The sequence below is a fragment of the Schistocerca cancellata genome, chromosome 5 (assembly GCF_023864275.1).
Source record: "Schistocerca cancellata isolate TAMUIC-IGC-003103 chromosome 5, iqSchCanc2.1, whole genome shotgun sequence".
Lineage (NCBI taxonomy): Eukaryota > Metazoa > Arthropoda > Insecta > Orthoptera > Acrididae > Schistocerca > Schistocerca cancellata.
In genome coordinates, this window is record NC_064630.1 from 751276483 (window position 1) to 751300787 (window position 24305).

At 42.8% G+C, this 24305-nt stretch overlaps 1 protein-coding gene across 1 annotated transcript in view; it reads left to right on the plus strand.

Annotated features, from left to right (window-relative positions):
• Positions 1-24305, plus strand: part of LOC126188065 (RNA-binding protein Raly-like) — a 1094525-nt gene that overhangs the window by 888984 nt on the left and 181236 nt on the right. The window contains exon 6 of the mRNA XM_049929509.1: positions 4554-4744. Coding sequence (XP_049785466.1) covers positions 4554-4744 — 191 coding nt within the window. The remainder of the gene's footprint in view (positions 1-4553; positions 4745-24305) is intronic.

Genomic DNA, 24305 nt, shown 5'->3' on the forward strand with positions numbered 1-24305 from the left:
TAGTTTAAACTCCAAATACCTTCCATTGAGATATGAGAATAGTCATTTTAAATTTGATTAGCTAATGTTAATGCTATTAGCAAGTTTCAAATTAAATACAGCCATATTAATTAAACTCGAAACTGGACTGTATATAAGTCTGTTACATACAATAATTCACCAACAGTTACTGGCCTGACATTTCACAAATTTTTAAAGTTAAGATTCGGGCTTCAGATGAAGAAGTGAATACAATTATAATAATTGAATTAAAAATGCAGTATCGACAGTGTTGTCCAGGCTGTCTGCCGCCCTCTAGCCGTCGGTGAACGTCAATAGCGCCCACTACACCCGTTGCCACATTGTCAGAATAGCACTGGTGCTCCTTATCGAAATCGATCGTGGGCCATGACACAAATACGAAAGAAATATTATCTGTACATTAACTCATACAAAATCTACACTACTGACCACTAAAATTGCTACACTAAGAAGAAATGCAGATGATCAACGGGTATTCATTGGACAAATATATTATACTAGATCTGTCATGTGATTACATTTTCACGCAATTTGGGTGCACAACATCCTCTAGCCGTAATAACGGCCTTCATACGCCCGGGCATTGAGTCAAACAGAGCTTGGATAGCGTGTACAGGTACAGCTACCCATGCACGCTCAACGCGATACCACAGTTCATCAAGAGTAATGACTGACGTGTTGTGACGAGACAGTTGCTCGGCCACCATTGACAATACTTTTACAATTGGTGAGAGATCTGGAGAATGTGCTGGCCAGGGCAGCAGTCCAACATTTTCTGTATCCAGAAAGGCACGTACAGGACCTACAACATATGGTCGTGCATTATCGTGCTGAAATGTAGGGTTTCGCAGGGATCGAATGAAAGGTAGAACCACGCGTCGTAACACATCTGAAGTGTAACGTTACTGTTCAAAGTGCCGTCAGTGCGAACTAGACGTGATTGAGACGTGTACCCAATGGCACCCCATACGATCACGCCGGGTGCTACGCCAATATGGCGATAACGAATACACGCTTAGAATGTGAGTTCACCGCGACGTCGCCAAACACGGATTCGACCATCATAATGCTGTAAACAGACACTGGATTCATCAGAAAAAATGACGTTTTGCCATTCGTGCACCCAGGTTCGTCGTTGAGTACACCATCCCAGGCGCTCCTGTCTGTGATGTAGCGTCAGGGGAAACCGCACCCATGGTCTCCGAGCTGATAGTCCATGATGCTGCAAACGTCGTCGAACTGTTCGTGCAGACGGTTGTTGTCTTGCAAACGTCCCCATCTGTTGACTCAGGGATCGAGACGTGGCTGCACGATCCGTTACACCCATGCGGATAAAATGCCTGTCATCTCGACTGCTAGTGATACTAGGCCGTTGGGATCCAGCACGGCGTTCCGTATTACCCTCCTGAACCCACCAATTCCATAATCTGCTAACAGTCATTGGATCCCAAACAACGCGAGCAGCAATGTCGCGATACGATAAACCGCAATCCGATAGGCTACAATCCGACCCTTATTGGAAAGGTGATGGTACGCATTTCTCTTCCTTACACAAGGCAACCCAACAACATTTCACCAGGCAACGTCGGTTAACTGCTGTTTGTGTATGAGAAATCGGTTGGAAACTTTCCTCATGTCAGCACGTTGTAGGTGTCGCCTACCTTGCGTGAATGCTCTGAAAAGCTAATAATTTAGCGTATCACAGCATCTTCTTCCTGCCGGTTAAATTTCTCGGCTGTAGCACGTCATCCTTGTGGTGTAGCAATTTTAATGGCCAGAAGTGTATATAAAGGCTAACGAACATGGTAATGCTTTCTGTTTGCTGGATATGAATAAGTATTAGAAGAGGTATTCCTGGTGTGCCACATTAAACCAATCAGAAGACTGATGACTCAACTCGCGCTGGCCGAGATCCAATGACTGTTAGCAGAATATGGAATGAGTTGGTTCAGGAGGGTAACACGGAACGCCGTGCTGGATCCCAATGGCCTCCTATCACTAGCAGTTGAGATGACAGGCATCTTATCCGCGTGGATGTAACGGATCGTGCGGCCACGCCTCGAATCCTGAGTCAACAGATGGGGACGTTTGCAAGACAACAATCATCTGCACGAACAGTTCGACGACGTTTGCAGCAGCATGGACTATCAGCTCGGAGACCATGGCTGCGGTTACCCTTGACGCTGCATCACAGACAGGAGCGCCTGCGATGGTGTACTAAACGACGTACCTGGGTGCACGAATGGAAAATCGTCATTTTTTCGGTTGTATCCAGGTTCTGTTTACAGCATCATGATGGTCGCATCCGTGTTTGGCGACATCGAGGTGAACGCACATTGGAAGCGTGTATTCGTTATCGCCATACTGGCGTATCAACCGGCGTGATGACATAGGCCGCCATTGGTTAGACGTCTCGGTCACCTCTTGTTCGCATTGACGGCACTTTGAACAGTGGACGCTACATTTCAGATGTGTTACGACCTGTGGCTCTACCCTTCATTCGATCCCTGCGAAACCCTACATTTCAACAGGATAACACACTACCGCATGTTGCAGGTCCTGTACGGGCTTTTCTAGATACAGAAAATGTTGGACTGCTGCCCTGGTCAGCACATTCTCTAGAAATCTCACCAATTGAAAACCTCTCGTCAATGTTGGCCGAGCAACTGGCTCGTGACAACACGCCAGTCACTTCTCTTGATGAACTGTGGTATCGTGTTGAAGCTGCATGTACAGCTTTACTTGTACACGCCAACCAAGCTCTGTTTGACTCAATGCCCAGGCGTATCAAGGCCGTTATTACGGCCAGAGGTGGTTGTTCTGGGTACTGATTTCTCAGCATCTACGCCCCCAAATTGCGTGAAAATGTAATCACACGTCAGTTCTAGTATTATATATTTCTCCAATTAATACCCGTTTATCGTCTGCATTTCTTCTTGGTGTAGCAATTTTAATGGCCAGTAGTGTATATATAAAGCAGACTGCATGTCCAGTATAGCCTCCAAAACTGCTGCATCGATTTGGCACAGATATAGCAGGCCTCGCTTGGGATTTATAGTCTGCTACCTCCAAAAGGAGCAGAGATAGTAGCAAAAACGTTATTTTCCCAGCTCCTGGAATATAAGCAACCCTGAATGACAATCAGGTTGAGTGGGAACAGTATCAGCAAGCGAAATCGATGTTTTGCATGGCTCCGAAATGCAGGCTGCCCTGCATCGTGGGTGTGTTGTGTTGAAGTACTATCGATCTGCTTTGCATATCAGCCTGTATATCAGGGCAATACACGATTTTCTAGCATCTGATATACAGTGTGACCTACATGACAGGTTTGTTAAGGGAGCAGTATTGGCTTGCTTTATCGAACTGTTTTTCAGGGGCTACATGTGCTGATGAGCGTGGCTGGGGCAGGTTCTACATCTACATCCACATCCATACTCCGCAAGCCACCTGACGCTGTGTGGCGGAGAGTACCTTGAGTACCTCTATCGGTTCTCCCTTCTATTCCCGTCTCGTATTGCTCGTGGAAAGAAAGATTGTCGGTCTGTTTCTGTGTGGGCTCTAATCTCTCTGATTTTATCCTCATGGTCTCTTCGCGAGATATACGTAGGAGGGAGCAATATACTGCTGAACTCCTTGGTGAAGGTATGTTCTCGAAACTTCAACAAAAGCCCGTACCGAACTACTGAGCGTCTCTTTTGCAGAATCTTCCACTGCAGTTTATCTATCATCTCCGAAACGATTTCGCGATTACTAAATGATCCTGTAATGAAGAGCGCTGCTCTCCGTTGGATCTCCTCTATCAACCCTATCTGGTAAGAATGCCACAGTGGTCAGCAGTATTCAAGTAGTGGGCGAACAAGTGTACTGTAACTTACATCCTTTGTTTTCGGACTGCATTTCATTAGGATTCTTATATGACTCTAAGTCTGGTATCTGATTTACCGACGATTGATCGTATATGGTTATTCCATTTTAAATCTCTCTTACTGCCTACTGCCGCATAATTTATGGAATTGAGATAGAGGAGAAGATGTATATAGTTAGGGAAGAAGGAAATAGACAGAGGGGAGAAGGGGAGATATATGAGGCAGGTGCAAAGTGTAGAGTGGTTGTGATGAGGTGGAAAAAGGAGAGCGGAATGTACAGGTGAGAAGAGAGAGGGGGAAGGGGTAGGAAGGCGGTCAGAGAGAGGGGGTGGAGCAAGTGATCATTGGGAGGTGGAAGAAGAGCTGAGACAATGGGAAGGAGGACGTGTGAGGTGAAGCTGTGGGGAAAAGGCTAGAAAATAAATAATTATACTTAAACTTGAAGGTTTGTTCACACACACTTCGAGATATATGTCCCATGCGAAAGGAGGAATTGGTGTAGTTGTTCATGCAGAGGGAGCTGTGCACCCAAAAAGCTAGACTTTGAGTAGTTCCTTAAGATTGCCCAAAGTCGACGCTTTTCCTTAGACAGCTTCACTATCGTACAAGCACAACACAGTGCTGCAGACCGTGGTGACGTGGTGCCCGCCGTCCCGTGTGTTGCAGCTACTACGCGTCCGCGGCGTTCCCGCCGCGCATCGTGCCTCCGCCGAAGCGGCCGCGGCTGATGGCGCCGCCGGCCAGGCCGACGCTGAAGGCCGTCGCGACGCCGCAGCACAGCAAGACTGTCCCCCAGCAGGCGCCGCAGCAGCTGCAGTCCCAGCCCACAGCCGGCGTCGGACAGCTCAAGACCTACAGTGAGTACCGTCTGTTTCCCCGTCTCACCACTGTCTGACACCAGTACCTGCACCCATATTCTGTTAACCACCTGTGACTTCCCCCTCACTTATCGACCTTAATGACAGTGAAAAATTAAACCGCGTGTACCTAATGGAAATTTGGGAAAAGCAATCGTCACCGAAGTTAATTTGTCGGTAAAGAGGGAGGAAAGGGTTACATCTAAATGAAAGGAAAAATGCCAATGAAACTGGTGGACATTAATTTTGAAAAGGGGTAAAGTTAATAAAGAAAGTAAATGTGCGGCCGTTACGTTAACAATTAACTAGCGGTAATTAGATATTTGAGATTTGGGGGAAATTATGGTCGCCAGTCCTAAGGACAATTACTATAGTAACTGAAAAAGAAAGGTTATTACCCATATAATTAGCACTAGAAGCGTGGCAACTGAAGGTTGACACGTGCAGTGTGAAAACTGAAAGTTTGTCAGAAGTAATAAATTTCGCTACACTCTGACTTAATTTAGCAAAAGAATGAATAAAACAGGAAAATCGAAAGTTAATTTAGTGACTGAAGTTAATAGTGAGCTTTCTTTCTGAAGCACATCGAAATTCAGTAAAATACGGCTAGTCTTGGACTACCTCAACAATCATTTCAAAAGCTACTTGAATCTACGCAATTTAGAAATAAGAGATTTAACTTTGAACTTGAATTAAATGATTCTGAATAATTAACAATAGTAAAATTTAGTACGTACCAAGCTGAGCTGCAGTCACAGGCAAGCTAAAATACGGTAACAAAACTCTCACTCTTAATTTGTGCTTGTGTAATCTGAATATTGTAGCCAGCTATGAATACCTTAAATGAACTTTGAAATTAAAGCAGTGAAATAGAATAATGTTACTTTAATGCTGGCGTTTGAATTTCAACGACACTCAGGTTCATTCCGGAAAAGGAAGGGACCCTGCTTGGTAATGCAATTGGGACAATGAGCAACAAAGGTTCGTGCTTCGTTGCTGTAATTTTGTGATTTGAACAGTTTTAAAAGCTGAGGTCTGTCATACAGTTCTAAAACTTTACGTGCGTCCAGTCTTCCTTGTTGCTTGATTGAAGGTTTGAAGCCGTCGATCGAGGAGGTGGCGACAGTCACTCATTGTCGGCCGTCGCTGTTGCAGAAGCTGGGATGTTGGCGCGCCTTCTTCTCGACACGGTCACCAGACGAAACGGGCTCTTGATGTGCGTCAGCTAATGCTTCCCGTCCGCGACACCGTGTCAGAAACTATCATAGCAAGTCGAGCACAATTACATGCTGCCCAACCCCGAAAGCGCGGCAACTCGCGGGAGCTTCACACAACACACCTGCTCCACTGCACCACCCCAGCCAGACTCTCTCTGCTCTGCCCGCGCTCCTCGCGGCCGAGTCAACACTATCAAAGATCCTAAACACTCTGGTTCTCCACACGACCTATCGACGTCTTCGTTCGATAGCATAGTTTTCCCTAGGCACGACCCAGCGTAAAAATACAAATAATATTTACAAAACAACCAATTATACATCGATATAAATGCATAAATATATATATACAAACAGTAAAACAATTACAATATATAAAGAGACAGAAATGTCATATCTTGAGGTAACAAAACAAGGAAAAAATTATAGTACAATAGATGGAAATAGGAGGATATGCACTTCCGGCGTTACACACCACCATTGCGCAACTCTCTGAGGCAGGTTTACACGTCACTGTCCAGTTGCGACACTATCTTCGTGAAACCATTTTCACGAACGTATTTCTTGTACGGTTGTAGACACAGCGACACCAGTGTACTTTACAGTTTCTCTCACGACTCTGCCACAACGCGGGCTGTCAGACACAAGCCGGCCAGTGTGGCCGTGCGGTTCTAGGCGATTCAGTCTGGAACCGCGTGACCGCTACGGTCGCAGGTTCGACTCCTGCCTCAGGCATGGATGTGTGTGATGTCCTTAGGTTAGTTAGGTTGAAGTAGTTCTAAGTTCTAGGGGACTGATGACCACAGATATTAAGTTCCATAGCGCTCAGAACCATTTGAACCATTTTTGTCAGACACATATATCTTCACCCATATTCTGTATATCGCCGCTAACGCTTCCCATTCTGCAACGCTCTAAATTAAAAACGGAAATTCTGTGTCGCTAGGGCCTTCCAGCAGGTAGACCGTTCGCCTGGTGCAAGTCTTTCGAGTTGACGTCACTTCGGCGACGCGTGTCGATGGGGATGAAATGACGATCATACGGACAACACAACACCCAGTCCCTGAGCGGAGAAAATCTCCGACCCAGCCGGGAATCGAACCCGGGCCGTTAGGTATGACATTCCGTCGCACTGACCTCTCAGCTACCAGGGGCGGACTCTCTAAGCTTGACACCAGTTTCATGAAACCAATTTCACGAACGTATTTCTTGTATGGTTGTAGACACAGCGACACCGATGTACGTTTCAATTTCGTCGTTTTGTCAATGCTAAAGTCGTCTTTCAAATGAATCTTTCGGTTGTTGCACGACCAGTTGCGGATTTAATACTCGTCGGCATGACATCTTGTGTGTAATTGAAAACGTAAAAGAACATTTGCACAAAATCTCCGAAAGTTCATCGCCGCTTACTTTGAAATTCTGGCACTACATTGCATTCGAATATGCGCGTGTTTTTATATAACTACTGTATCGCCGTAGCGTATATGACCGTGACTGCGGCACAAAGTGAAGGACACGTGTCAGAAACTTAACTTCGCCCGAAAAGGTCATGAGGGCCCAACGGTACCAACAGGCCACTATGTCATCCTCAGCCCACAGGCGTCACTGGATGCGGATATGGAGGGGGCGTGTCAGTATAAAGTAATCGTCTACGACCCACGTGTCCACATTTGATCTGCTGCCCAGGGGAAAATAAACATTACGACGAGGAGGAGATCAGTGTTTAACGTTCCGTTGACAACGAGGACATTACAGGTGGAGCACAAGGTCGGATTAGGGAAAGGTTGGAGAAGTGGCCGTGCCCTTTCGAATGGAACCATCCCTGCACTTGCCTTAAGCGATTTAGGGAAACCACGGAAAACATAAATCAGAATGGCCAAACACGTTTTGAACCGTCGTCCTTCCAAATTCGATTCCAATGTGGTAACTACTGCGCTAACCCGGTTGGAGAAAACAAACATCAATGGCTTGCTCTTGTCACACATACTTGGAGGTACTACCCAACGTAATAGCACACGACTTCTAATCGTTATATTTATTAGTCGGCAAATGACGTAAATACTGGCGTAATGTTGTTCAGTACATTGTCCTCACCCACCAACAAAAATATCTACATTCGTCTCCTATATAATAAATAAAAATGTAATATATATAATTATACAGTTATATGCCATATGGTACTCCATTAAATACACAAAAGCCGCGCGGGATTAGCCGAGCGGTCTTAGGCGCTACAGTCATGGACTGTGCGGCTGGTCCCGGCGGAGGTTCGAGTCCTCCCTCGGGCATGGGTGTGTGTGTTTGTCCTTAGGATAATTTAGGTTAAGTAGTGTGTAAGCTTAGGGACTGATGACCTTAGCAGTAAGTCCCATGAGATTTCACACACATTTGAACAAATACACAAAAACACACGCGTATTCGAATGAAACATTGAGTTAAGTTTTCAGAGGAATCGGTGAAGAACTATAGGAAATGTAACAAGGAACATCATATTTTTGCGACCAGTGTATCACCTTTATGCAATTATATTTATTTATATACGATATGGCACTTCAGTAGGTATGTAAAACACGCGTATATTCGAGTGCAAAGCTGTGTCCAAATTTGAAATCTAACAGTGGATAAATTGCATAGTTTTACCATTTTATACAAACGAAAATTTAGAACTATACAAATAAAAAGGGTTAATGTGTCTTCAAAATCTATAATCACCGGAAGTTCTTCACTGATTGTTCCGAAATATGACACAGCGTTGCATTCGAATACGGGTACATAACGCATATAAGTAAATATGTAATATATAAAGGGGAAGTACTATATATATTTAAATACGGTAAGGCGCTTCAGTGGGTATAGAAAACACGTGTATATTCAAGTGGATATAAAGTTTTATCAGAAATTCTCCTGAACAGAGTGGTACATACCTTAGACAAACAACTGGGAGAACATCAGGGAGGATCCTGTGCGGATCAAATTCTTAACTTAAAGTCAATTATTCGCCATAGAATGTTAACCAGCAAACCAATAATATTGTCATTTATTGATTTCAAGAAAGCATTTTATTGTATAGACAGGGAAACAATAGATAAGGTCGTAAGAGAATTTGGTGTTAAATCAAAATTAGCAAATATAATTCGCGAAACACTAACAGGTACAATATCTAAAGCCAAATTTATGGGAGAAGTATCTCAGGCATTTGAAATAAAACTGGTGTAAGACAATATGATGGTTTATCTCCTTTACTGTTTAATTGTGTTCTAGAAAAAATTGTAATGATCTGGAATTCGGACCTAAAAAATCACAAAATTGAACCAATAACTCTGGGAAGGAAAACAAATGGAATTAAGGTAAACTGCTTGCCTTTATCGGATGATTTTGCAATACATTCAGAAAACCTGACAGAAGCAGTTATTCAGATAATCCTTCTGCTAAAAATAGCAAACAGTACTGGTCTCAAAATTTCAGCTAAAAAAACAAAATTCATGACAAATATAAAAAATGCGCCAAAATTCATACAAACACAAATAGATAAAATAGAGTGAGTGAATATATTTAAATATCTTGGAGAAACTATACAACTGACTGGACTAGAAAAATCTGCAATAGATGTAAGAATTAACAAAATGGAAAGAGCATATGGTTTGACCAAAAATATTTACAACAAGAAAATTATATCTAGAAAAACAAAACGAAAACACTACACAAGAGTGGTACGACCAGAATGTTTATATGGATCTGAATACCTAACGATGAACTATAAGACGGACAGACTAGATGTACTGGAAAGAAGGATTATTAGAAAAATAATGGGTGCAATAAAAACTGCATATGGTTGGAAAATAAGAAGTAATGAGGAGATCTACAAAAACATAGGGAAAATATCTGAGGTAATGGACAAACGAAGATTAACCTTTTTTGGACATCTCTACCCAATGGAAATAGACTAACAAAACAAATACTCCTATATATCTGGAAGAATAAAAAATCGACAATAGCATAGATTAAAGAAGTAAGGAAAGATCTCGAAAGAAACAACTTCAAAGAATCAGAAATAGCAGAAAGAAACCGTTTAAAAATAAAATACTAAATTTGGAAATGTTTCAAAGCAGAAGAAATAAAAAAAATCGGGAACATCGTAGGCAGAAGGAAGCAAGAGACTTCATGGGGAGAAAATGAAGGAATACTGGAAAATAGGAAACAACAGCAAAGGAAGACGAGGGATTGAAGCTCTTGACATGATCCTAGTTGGTCAACACGATTGTTAAAAACCCGATATACTTTCAATTTTTACACAGTACTCTAATAAATATTCGGCATGACATGCCGTATATATATATATATATATATATATATGTGTGTGGCTGTGTGTGTGTGTGGCTGTGTGTGTGTGTAAGATACAACATAGTTTAATGTTGGTACAAACAGAAAATTTATATTTAAGGGCTTGTCGGCTTATGATGTCAATACTACTAGAGAATCTGTATATATAGTAACAGTAAACAATGCCGAAGGTTAGAGAGTGGGAGAAGACATGGATAGAAGGATGTGAGGAAACCGAGGTAGAAAGTGGAAAGGAGGAGGGGGACGGGAAGAGGGAGCAGGAGAAGATGGAAAGAGGGAGGAGGAGAAGATGGACAGAGAAAGGGGGAGGAGGTGACTGATAGATATAGGGGAAGAGAGGGAGTAAGAGGAGGGACGAAACGAGAGAGGGAGGAGAAGATGCACAGGGGGAGGAGGTGATTGACACAGACAGGGGGCAGAAGGAGATTAGGACGTATATCCAATTCCCATACATGTTGGAAACGTGTTATTTCCTTTTTCTTGCTTCACCATTTAAGCAGACTGTGCCGCACGAACGCGTGGGCGGGACAGCTAGTCGCTGCATAACAAAAGAAATATATTCGCACAATTAAGGCATTCACGACCGGATATGTGAGCTGCTGGTTAATCTTCCGTACAGTATGGATGTAGCCCATGAACCTTTTTCTTTCCTAACGTTTCGTTCAGAGATGCGCTGGATATCTTCAGAAGTGTTACTGATTCTACTGAGTCCTGCTGACCGATGGATCGGAGATCGTAGAGCGACATAAGTAACGTCAAAAGGGAAAGAGGCGCGGTAGATGTTTACACATGAATGGCAGAAATAATATCTATCAGAGATAAAACTTTATAGGCCACGACCACACAATCTGGAAGATTTACTGCTAGCAATATGTTTGAATTCGTTATCTACTGTGTCTGATGCTATCCAAAACGTAAAATGTAATTTATTACTGTAATTTAACTTGCTCCGTGAATAACACGAGCGATGATCGACCGACTTGAACTTTCTCACCTAATTCTCGACCCAAGAGTCTATATGAACTGTCAGTATCTTTGTTTTCAGTTCTTGGTTAATGGAGAAGTGAGAAGGGGCTATAGACTTGCGCTGTACGTTGCTATGAAACCGGCGCCGCTATGTTAGATGCCACGAAACATTAGCAGACTAATGTTTGCTACTGCTTCTTGTTCTTGGTTTCTGTAGTGTGCACACAATAGTTATTTTAAAAAGCAAATATAGTGCTTTCGGAAATAACAGCATGTCAGGAAGACATTTTAATTAGTTTCTGTGGTCTTAAACACACAATTGGTCCTTTCGATGTAACTTTCTTTTTGTTGTACTTTAAGATAACCAGGACGAGAAGTATGTTATGTGAAAAGGCTGCTTTGTAATCCACCGTTTTCGTTAAGACGACGCTGACGTTCGGTCCTCTTCCTTCAACGCTGAGAACAATTTTGCTGTGTTTGGTCATCTTCCATAGCTTCCTTGCCACGGCGTTCATTCTTGTTAGGATGACAGGAAATCTAAAGGCGAAAGACAGGAAAATAAAAACCCTAAAGTAAAATTAAACTAGGCAGCCAAAATTTACAGATATAATTGAAACTCTTGCTTGGACAAGTCCACTTACGAATGAAATGTGATTCTTTTACATTTTAGAGTGTCATCGTAACGCCTAGCACAAATGACGCAAGCTGCCATTTTGCCAGAAACACTTGCACCAGAAGCTAATTTTTGGGTCAATTGACAAGGGGACGTTAGCTTTAGTTTGTGACGCCGTAACAACTCCATTTATTATACATCTATGCCTCGGTTTCCTACACACTTTGTGTTTCTTGGGAGCCTAGTCAGTTGTTTTCTGACGATGCTCCAACACGGTGAAAACCGGTTCGGAATAAACAGTTATTGGAAGAACAAAAGCACAGTTTGTTTCTTCGTCAAACTTAAAAACAAACCTTTCTTGATCTATGCATTAATGCGTGTTCAGCAGATACAAGGTACATTATTCAAAGCAGGGAATGCCCGCTATGACTTCACTGCAACACGCGCATGAATGTGTCGATGTACTCGTATAAGGGAACAAAATAACGATCCGTTATCATATGTTGATTATATCTCATCATGAATGTGCCTCAGTGATTATTAGTATTTTTCAACACTCTATTTGAGCCAGTGTGGACTACGAGTAACAATAAATATCATTTTCTATTTTCAGTTCCTGTTCATCCGTCAGCATCGATATTTCTTGAGACCGTCAAACAGTCCCTTCTTACTGTCATAAGACAAAGGCCCTATTAGTCTCTTGACTTCTTTTAACAACTTAAAACCATTGCAGTTTTACGATATTAGTCTAAATTCAATTCTATCCATTATTTTGTCCGCGAGGGTGCCAATTTCCTTAAGGTCTTCGTTACGTTCTTGCAGAGGGGATAAAAAAGAGGACACCTCATTCTTTTCAGTGACTTTGTTGTAAGTTACTATAGAAGACCCGAGAAGTTTATCTGGACCATCTCAGAATGTCATCTGTTCACGTTTCTTCTTTGATAGAGTTAATGGTGCTGCAAGAAAGGAAGATATAGAGATTGGACAAAAAATGGTAACACGCAAAAAAAAGGCATGCTTGAATATAAAAGCGGATGGTAGCCAAGCGTGTGGATTGCGCCCCCTGTGCAGTGTCCTCAAAAGTTTGCAAGTGTCAGTCTATTCAGAATTGTGTTCTGTATAGTTGTGGGTACATTATGTCTGATCCAAGTGAATTCGAACTTGGGCAAATTATTGGTGCTCGTATGGTGAGTGATTCCGTATCGATGATAGCAGTGTTTCGTGTTTCATGAGATCCCGTATCGATGATTTATACCACATACAGGAAAAGCAGAGAAACATATCTGTTGAGACGCAACGCGGACGAAACTGTGTGTTGAGTGATTGTGGCAGATGGTTATTTAAAAAGAGTGTGACGAAAAATAAGAGGATGACAGCTGCAGAAGTCACTGTAGAACTGAATGTCGCACTCGCGAAGCATGTCAGCACCGAAACATCACAAAGGGAGTTCTAAATGATGGGAATCGCAGGGCGAAAGGAAATTTCAAAACACTTATCAGTGACGGAAATGCCCGAAACAGTAAAACATGGCGCCGAAGCCATGAAACCTGACTTTGAAGCAATGAAAGAACACTTTAAAATGAGCCACAAAAAGCCCGTCCACAAACAACATTTATTTTGTGGTACAGATTTGGTCAGTTTTTGACCATCTTCAGACCTCACACGATGAGGGTAGGCGGTGTCGGTGAAAGGAGCGGCTGTCGTAACTCCACGAACGTCAACTGGATTGGAGCTATAACAGCCGCTCCATTCACCGCCGCCGCCTAGGTCAGATGAGGTCAAAAACTGACCAAAACTGGTTGCGAGATTGTTTGTGCTCATTTTAAAACACTTTATGCCAGACCACTGTTCTCCACGAGAAACGTTCTCAGAAATGAATGGAAGAATGTCATTTGGTCATACGACTCTTCTTTAATACGGTTTCGAAATTCTGGCCGCGTTTACATCCCAAGAGTGTAACATTGTGGGGGTTCGGTGATAATTTCGACAGTCATATCGTGCTATTTCGTCGGCAATATTGGTAGTCTTGAAGGTCGTATTACTGCCAAGGGCCGCACGACCATTTCGACTGATCAGCTCTGTACAATATTACAATGCTAATGCTGATGCTACGATCTAAGGCGACTACGCGCCTGTTCACACTACTCGGATCGTTCAGAACCGATTTTATAAGGACGAGGATAAGTTGTTGCATTTCCCATGGCCACCAGATCTCAATATTATCAAGCTTTTGTAGTGAGCTTCGGGGAGAAGGATGCGTAATCGCTATCCACCTCCGTCATCGTTTCACTAAAAATGGTTCAAATGGCTCTGAGCACAATGGGACTCAGCTGCTGTGGTCATAAGTCCCCTAGAACTTAGAACTACTTAAACCTACCTAACCTAAGGACGTCACACACATCCATGCCCGAGGCAGGATTCGAACCTGCGACCGTAGCGGTCGTGCGGTTCCAGACTGTAGCGCCTTTAACCGCTCGGCCACTCCGGCCGGCCATCGTTTCACTTTTTTTTCAGGAAGAATGGTATAAGGTTTCCCTGAAAAACATGCGGACCCTGTATTAACCCATTCTGAGACGAATGGAGTTGTTTTGAACGCCAACGGTTTTCTTACATCATATTTGAGAAAGCAGTAAAAGAAACAAAAGGAAAGTTCGGAGTAGGTATTGAAATCCATGGAGAAGAGACAGCAAATGACTTGGATGAGCAGTTGAATGAATTTGACAGTGTCTTGAAAGGAGGATATAAGATGAACATCAACAAAAGCAAAACGAGGATAATGGAATTTAGTCGAATTAAGTCGGGTGATGCTGAGGGAATTAGATTAGGAAATGAGACACTTAAAGCAGTAATGGAGTTTTGCTATTTGGGGAGCAAAATAACTGATGATGGTCGAAGTAGAGAGGATGTAAAATGTAGACTGTCAATGTCAAGGAAAGCGTTTCTGAAGAAGCGAAATTTGTTAACATAGAGTCAGGAAGTCGTTTCTGAAAGTATTTGTATAGAGTATAGCCGTGTATGTAAGTGATACATGGACGTTAAATAGTTTAAACAAGAACAGAATAGAAGCTTTCGAAATGTGGTGCCACAGAAGGGTGCTGAAGATTAGATGGGTAGATCACATAACTAATGAGGAGGTATTGAATAGAATTGGGGAGAAGAGGAGTTTGTGGCACAACTTGACTAAAAGAAGGGATCGGTTGGTAGGACATTTTCTGAGCCATCAAGGGATCGCCAATTTAGTACTGGAGGGCAGCGTGGAGGGTAAAAATCGTAGAGGGATACCAAGAGATGAATACACTAAGCACTTTCAGAAGGATGTAGGCTGCAGTAGGTACTGGGAGATGAAGAAGCTTGCACGTGATAGAGTAGCATGGAGAGCTGCATAAACCAGTCTCAGGACTGAAGACCACAACAATAACAACACATAGTTATGGCCCTTGGTGCCTCAAGGTTTTGCTCCATGTGTTTTACCATCTTCATCCAGCTGAGTGCTCAGCCATTTATTATAGACCTCCTTTCTCATCTTCACTAGTTTCTCTACTTCATTATTCCACCGTGGGTTTCTCCTTCTTTTTCCAATTTAGTTTCCTCCCCAGAGCTACAAAGAACGTATCACGTATCACTGTTTTAACAGATTGATACACTTTCTCTGCAGAGTTATCCTTCATACGACGTTCCTTGTCTGCCAGTCGAAGTCGATAGGGGAAGCGTGCTGAATATTCCTCCAAACTTTAAAGATTACGTAGGTTGGATTCCATTAGGCAATTTGTGCACCACGACTACACAAGTACTGCAAACAAGGGAAACATTGGGCAAGAGGCTCGGCACGAGCATTAAAAAAAAAAATGGCTCCGAGCGCTATGGGACTTAACTTCTAAGGTCATCAGTCCCCTAGAACTTAGAACTACTTAAACCTAACTAACCTAAGGACATCACACACATCCATGCCCGAGGCAGGATTCGAACCTGCGACCGTAGCGGTCACGCGGTTCCAGACTGAAGCGTCTAAACCGCACGGCCACACCGGCCGGCGTTCTGCAAGGTTCGCAGGAGAGCTTCTATAAAGTTTGGAAGGTAGGAGACGAGATACTGGCAGTAGTAAAGCTGTGAGGACCGGGTGTGAGTCGTGCTTCGGTAGCTCAGATGGTAGAGCACTTGTCCGCGAAAGGCAAAGGTCCCGAGTTCGAATCTCTGTCGGGCACACAGGTTTAATCTGCCAGGAAGTTTCGAGTATATCACTCTCCACGAATGGCTACATCCAATCGTTCGGTGGTCTTCTTGAAAAGAAGTGCTCCCTACAGTGCCCCGTAAATTTTATGTAACACGTAATGCATAGTTGGTAACAGACCAAAAATTTTACAAGCAAATAATTTCTTAATTACCAAACACAAAAAATTCATAAATTCAAGAAACTATATCAAACTTGGAACTGATAATACTCTGCATCTTATCTGAACATCTTATATGCAGAGCGGCTTCATACGTAGCTAGCCTATGAGACGGCTACCGAGCGACTCCTCCCTCACAAACTAGCAGACTCCAAGCGCAAGAAGCGCTTGATTCTCATTGGCTGATAAACTGAACGGCCAATAAGAAGGCTCCTGCTCTGAAACTGTAAGGGTTATCCACAACCCAAACAACATGCTAACAGAAAGTAAAGAAAAAAATCTAAATTTACATCACCAAATCCAAACATAAACACAAAACAAAGTCAGAATTATTTCCAGAAATAAAACATTAAATAATTTGACTAGTTTTGGCTGCGTTTATACAACATCCATACACAACACGTATGACAATTGCACAAAAATTTTCCACTCATACATTTACATAGTTTCCAACAAAATAAACATCCGCACTTGATGTGTGCGCTCCATATATTCTCTCCCTTGCAAAACCTCACAAAACGAAATTTGACTAATTAATAATTTTGAAATAAGTTCTTTTTGTCAGCAAGTTAATGAAGTCAAAACTAAATAAAATACTATATAAGCTATTTCTATCAACTGATGTTTTAACCGTATTTTCATACGAAGTTACAAGTAAATGTATTACAATTACTAATTCTGTTTCGCATTGCAAGCAAAGTTATTACTATTATTAAACAAACTTTTGTATTTTTGGAAGTATCATCGATAGCGGTATAAATTTTTAACGGCACAATTTTATTACCAACGCAAGACTGTATATGAAATATTAAATAATATTTATTTGAATTCATAGGAAGTGTGAATATAGCCTTCGACCGTACCAAAGGCTGCCCCAATGCTAGGGAACAAAGTGTCAGCAGCTAACATTCTTACAGCAAGAACGAAGTTCTCCACTGGCTATAGGAGAAGGCAAGCTATAAACAAGGAAACATCACCTACGTGACCTCATACTTTGAGCAGAAAAAAGTACACTTGCAAGATACCAGCCCCAGCAATCGATCCCACGCGAAAATTATGGCCGTAATTCTGTTATGACTTTCTGAAAGTAGAGCTTTTAAACTTTTCGGCGCACCGATTGTTTGTCACTCTTCCCGCCCCACTGCAGCCGCCTAATGCCAGAGTACGAATTAGGGCACAGAGGTGTGAATAAGACGTTTGTGAAATACTGTTTCGACACAGCCAACATTCTTTTTTCATTGCGTAAAATTGCACAGTTTACGATCCATAGTTCGTGCCAGCGATCTGATTGCATTGAACATTTTATGTGTTGCGATTCGCAGATGAAGTGTGAATCAATGAAATAAATTAGTATATAGTTACAGAAGCAGTGTAGAGCTATTTAATTACTAGCATAGCTGTTGACCGTTATTTTGTTTGCATTTTAAAGCTGGCTCTGTTAACGAAAAGACACTCTGTTCTTCAACGTGACTGGCATGATTGACTTCGTTTCATAATTATTCTTCAGTTACTTATGTATATTAATTTCGATTGGGGGTCTATATATAGTTGCACACCATGAGTAAGAGAATATTGCTAAAATAAAATCGACTGTATATATGCGTGACATTGACATATTATGTATTCATAATACTTACCTAATGGGTGAAAATTATTGGACTATACAGGGTGTTACAAAAAGGTACGGCCAAACTTTCAGGAAACATTCCTCACACACAAATAAAGAAAAGATGTTATGTGCACATGTGTCCGGAAACGCTTAATTTCCATGTTAGAGCTCATTTTAGTTTCGCCATTATGTACTGTACTTCCCCGATTCACCGCCAGTTGGCCCAATTGAAGGAAGGTAATGTTGACTTCGGTGCTTGTGTTGACATGCGACTCATTGCTATACAGTACTAGCATCAAGCACATTAGTACGTAGCATCAACAGGTTCTTCCACCTACGCTCAATGCAGCTCTACCTGTGCTGCTAGAACATGTGCCTTTACAAGTACGACACAACATGTGGTTCATGCACGATGGAACTCCTGCACATTTCAGTCGAAGTGTTCGTACGCTTCTCAACAACAGATTCGGTGACTGATGGATTGGTAGAGGCGGACCAATTCCGTGGCCTCCACGCTCTCCTGACCTCAACCCTCTTGACTTTCATTTATGGGGGCATTTGAAAGCTCTTGTCTACGCAACCCCGGTACCAAATGTAGAGACTCTTCGTGCTCGTACTGTGGACGGCTGTGATACAATACGCCATTCTCCAGGGCTGCATCAGCGCATCAGGGATTCCTTGCGACGGAGGGTGGATGCATGTATCCTCGCTAACGGAGGACATTTTGAACATTCCCTGTAACAAAGTGTTTGAAGTCTCGCTGGTACGTTCTGTTGCTGTGTGTTTCCATTCCATGATTAATGTGATTTGAAGGGAAGTAATAAAATGAGCTCTAACATGGAAAGTAAGCGTTTCCGGACACATGTCCACATATCATATTTTCTTTCTTTGTGTGTGAGGAATGTTTCCTGAAAGTTTGGCCGTACCTTTTTGTAACACCCTGTATAAAAAAAACGTAAATTAGTTTTAAACTACGGGGTGCACACACTTTATTCAACATGTAAACGTCACTGCAGATATTCGGATTTAGATGATGACATGTTCCATATGGTGATCAAGTGACGGAGACGAATAGCGAAATTCTGATGAGCCGCTGAACTGCCGGAACATCGATGCGTCAATGACCTCCAGAATGGCTGTTTTCAGCCCAGCAATGGTTTTGGTATTTCTGTACACCTCGTCTTTAATACAGCCTCGTAAAAAGGAGTCGCATGTTTTCAGATTCGGAGAATATGGGGGCCAGTAGAGGTCCATGCCAGTGCCCTCTGCGTATCCCAGGGCCAGAATGCGGTCCCCAAAGTGCTCCTCCAGGAAATCGAACACTCTCCTGCTTCGATTGAGCTCTGTCTTCTTCGAACCATATCTTGTCGAAATCAGGGCAACTTTGGATAATGGAGATGAAATCAAAAGCTTCACGCACCTGTGGTAGTCACCGTGCCTTCAAGGAATACCGCACCAGTTATTCCGTGATTGGGCATTGCACACCACACAGTCACCTGTTGAGGGTGAAGAGTCTTCCCGATCGCGAAATGCGGATCGTCAGCCCCCAGACTCGCCAATTTTGCTTACATCTACATCTACATTTATACTCCGCAAGCCACCCAACGGTGTGTGGCGGATGGCACTTTCCGTGCCACTGTCATTACCTCCCTTTCCTGTTCCAGTCGCGTATGGTTCGCGGGAAGAACGACTGTCTGAAAGCCTCCGTGCGCGCTCTAATCTCTCTAATTTTACATTCGTGATCTCTTCAGGAGGTATAAGTAGGGGGAAGCAATATATTCGATACCTCATCCAGAAACGCACCCTCTCGAAACCTGGCGAGCAAGCTACACCGCGATGCAGAGCGCCTCTCTTGCAGAGTCTGCCACTTGAGTTTGTTAAACATCTCCGTAACGCTATCACGGTTACCAAATAACCCTGTGACGAAACGCGCCGCTCTTCTTTGGATCTTCTCTATCTCCTCCGTCAACCCGATCTGGTACGCATCCCACACTGATGAGCAATAAAAAAATTGGTTCAAATGGCTCTGAGCACTATGGGACTCAACATCTTAGGTCATAAGTCCCCTAGAACTTAGAACTACTTAAACCTAACTAACCTAAGGACATCACACACACCCATGCCCGAGGCAGGATTCGAACCTGCGACCGTAGCAGCCCCGCGGTTCCGGACTGCAGCGCCAGAACCGCTAGACCACCGCGGCCGGCGATGAGCAATACTCAAGTATAGGTCGAACGAGTGTTTTTTTAAGCCACCTCCTTTGTTGATGGACTACATTTTCTAAGGACTCTCCCAATGAATCTCAACCTGGTACCCGCCTTACCAACAATTAATTTTATATGATCATTCCACTTCAAATCGTTCCGTACGCATACTCCCAGATATTTTACAGAAGTAACTGCTACCAGTATTTGTTCCGCTATCATATAATCATACAATAAAGGATCCTTCTTTCTATGTATTCGCAATACATTACATTTGCCACTCCCTGCACCAAGTGCCTATCCGCTGCAGATCTTCCTGCATTTCGCTACAATTTTCTAATGCTGCAACTTCTCTGTATACTACAGCATCATACGCGAAAAGCCGCATGGAACTTCCGACACTATCTACTAGGTCATTCACATAAATTGAGAAAAGCAATGGTCCCATAACACTCCCCTGTGGCACGCCAGAGGTTACTTTAACGTCTGTAGACGACTCTCCATTGATAACAACATGCTGCTTATTGACGAACCCATCCAAATGAAAGTGGGCAAACCATACACGCGCATAGTAATTCCCATCATGCCCCGCGGCCAACTGTGTAGTTTGAACGTCGTAACGCAAACCGTTCAGAAGTTACGACGATTTTATTTCATATGGTTCAATAACTGTCACCCTGTATTTTTCTCGTAGAATAACGTGACTGTTCTAGAACAAGATTTCGAAATACGTTGAGCAGAAGTTCCCACCTCTCCTTTCCTCTTCCCTCGTCTTCAACAGCCGGAGAATCGGAGGGCCCGGTTGCCACCCACGAGTGCCGCAATTCGCTTTCTAGGATTAGGTGGATCAGTGGGGCGGAGCAGGTGAGAAAATCCAGTGGGCGCGTAAGTTTAAAAGCTGTACTTTCGGAAGGTAATAACAAAATTATGGCCGAAATTTTCGCGAGGGATCGATTGCTGGAGATGATATCTTACGAGTGTGCTTTTTTTTACTTAAAATATGTCGAATTGGTGACGTTTCATTGTAAGTCTCAAATAGTGTATGTCACTGCAAGTAAAACTAACGCGGAATAATCTGCTACGTCATGGTATTTCGCTTCTCAGAGTATCTGCTCTTCTCGACGACTTTTCTTAACAACAAATGCAGCTAGAAAGTAACGTCGTTAGAAATTACGTACTGATTTAGGGTACAAAGACACTTCAGAGTACCAGTTTTGGTTGCTAATTTGTATAGGGGCCTCACAGTTGCGGTATCTGTTAGACCTAAGTCTACATCAATGAGTTGAGGTTCGTCACATTTTCTACGGATGGGCGGCATCAGACACGGACTACGAGTTCGAACTGGGGAAGGATGGAGCGTGAAATCGGCCTTGATCTTCCTGTGGTACAAGTGCCGCACTCACCTTAAACAGTTCAAGATCGCCACAGGAGGCCTACACCTGTCTGTTCGGCCGGTGGTTTGAGCGGCCGACCTGTGGAGTCGGGACCGGTTCCTGCCCCACAAATGTAACATCCCGCTCTGTACGCATATTTGATAAAAGAATCCACAAGCAAAGTAAGTAGGTAAATAAAGGCAAAATTCAGGGCCCAAATGACACAGAAAAAGGGAGGCGGGGCCCAATATTAATATAAGAGGCAATGCTAGTAGTCTTGAGCTGAACATCGAAAAAAGACTTACTAATTAGTTAATATAACCAAAGTCGCCAGTCATTTAATTCAGACTGTAGTACAGCTGACTTTTATCCCTACTGAGCTAAAGTTTCAAGCGAAAGTAACGATAAAAATGACTGACGGTCATCTAATAAACAGAATAGAGAAAAGACGGACTTAGAGGAAAATTGAAATCCAGTACCAGTCATTTGCCGCAGTCAGAGCAGACGAAATTTTAAAGAAAATGCATTTGATGCCCGATTTCCACTACAAAACCATTAACGTAGCAGACAGTCCAGCACACAAGATCGAATGCGGTGAAAGAAAATATTACATACTCTCCTACCCACCCAAAATAAATCGCTTCCACGTAGTGTGAATATCAAACGACACCTACATTCGATTACAAATAGTGCTAAAAACCATAGATAAAATTTTACCCTACCATCAAGATTTGGAAACAAATCGAGCTAGACTGTGTTTAGCGTATTTATGATGGCATAAACAGTTGAAAATCGATGCACTTCGGTGAATTTGGAATGTACGGAAACATAAGTGAGAGTATCTGTGAGAGTGTGTTACTTCTGCTATTTAGTTCGCATCTGCTTAGATTTTTAAGGTACATAAAATGATACCTATTGGTAGCATAGACTGCTTTTCCATGTCTCTCTAAGTGAACGATTAAGTATTAATCAATATTTTCGATTTGTTGCAGCATGTCCCTACCCCATAAAATATCTTTTTTCACTAATTGGTTTCCTAAAGTAAAGCCATACCGCACATAGTTGACTAGGGCAGAGACGAATGCATAAACACGGACGATAAAGAAACACTCGTTACCGGATTCCCAAAACTTTTAGTGGAAGAACTCATTCACAAAAGGAGAAATAGTAGTATTCGTTGCCAAGATTTGATTTGCAGGGGATACGTACGAACACTGACAAAAATGAATGTGTCCAACCAGGACACAGATTAATATTTCTTCGTCTGCTGTAAAAGCAGCACGTATACACCCCCGAAGAAAGAAAATGAAACACCCATAATATAAGGTCGGACATGAATGTAACATCCTAAACGTACACACCAGCGGCGTCTGCGTAAATAATTAGAGTTGCAATTCTCCGTGGTAGGTAGATCGGTCGCCAGACTGTATTAGTGTGCTGTGTACTTACTGTTGTTACCGCGCCTGATAGGGTACGTAAGAAATAGTCACAGACACTGAGTGACCACTGTGAAGGGTACACGGATGCCACGTACTCGTATGAGACAGTGTTATCAGCACCCGAGACAGTTTGAATGGGACTCACTGTTGATGTCCACTTGACCGCCTGATCTCATTGTGCAATATTGACTTCTGTGAGGCATCCGCACGTGACGGTGGATCGATGCTGGGCTGCACGGGAACCTGAAAGCCGTCATACCCGTCGTCAAGGTTCTAGACGAAAGTAGGGAGGAGTAGTAGAGGTGAGAGCAGCGAGAAATTTAACATCAGGATTGATGGTCACGAAGAAGGTGAAGTTAAGAAATTCTGCTACCTTTTTTTTTTTTCTCGTCATCAGTCTACTGACTGGTTTGCTGCGGCCCGCCACGAAATCCTTTCCTGTGCTAACCTCATCATCTCAGAGTAGCACTTGCAACCTACGTCCTCAATTATTTGCTTGACGTATTCCAATCTCTGCCTTCCTCTACAGTTTTTGCCCTCTACAGCTCCCTCTAGTACCATGGAAGTCATTCCCTCATGTCTTAGCAGATGTCCTATCATCCTGTCCCTTCTCCTTATCAGTGCTTTCCACATATTCCTCTCCTCTCCGATTCTGCGTACAACCTCCTCATTCCTTACCTTATCAGTCCACCTAATTTTCAACATTCGTCTATAGTACCACATCTCAAATGCATCGATTCTCTTCTGTTCCGGTTTTCCCACAGTCCATGTTTTACTGCCATACAATGCTGTACTCCAGACATACATCCACAGAAATTTCTTCCTCAAATTAAGGCCAGTATTTGATATTAGTAGACTTCTCTTGGCCAGAAATGCGTTTTTTGCCACAGCGAGTCTGCTTTTGATGTCGTCCTTGCTCCGTCCGTCATTGGTTATTTTACTGCCTAGGTAGCAGACTTCCTTAACTTCACTGACTTCGTGACCATCAATCCTGATGTTAAGTTTCTCGCTGTTCTCATTTCTACTACTTCTCATTACCTTCGTCTTTCTCCGATTTACTCTCAAACCATACTGTGTACTCATTAGACTGTTCTTTCCGTTCAGCAGATCGTTTAATTCTTCTTCACTTTCACTCAGGATAGCAATGTCATCAGCGAATCGTATCATTGATATCCTTTCACCATGTATTTTAATTCCACTCCTGAACCTTTCTTTTATTTCCATCATTGCTTCCTCGATGTACAGATTGAAGAGTAGGGGCGAAAGGCTACAGCCTTGTCTTACACCCTTCTTAATACGAGCACTTCGTTCTTGATCGTCCACTCTTATTATTCCCTCTTGGTTGTTGTACATATTGTATATGACCCGTCTCTCCCTATAGCTTACCCCTACTTTTTTCAGAATCTCGAACAGC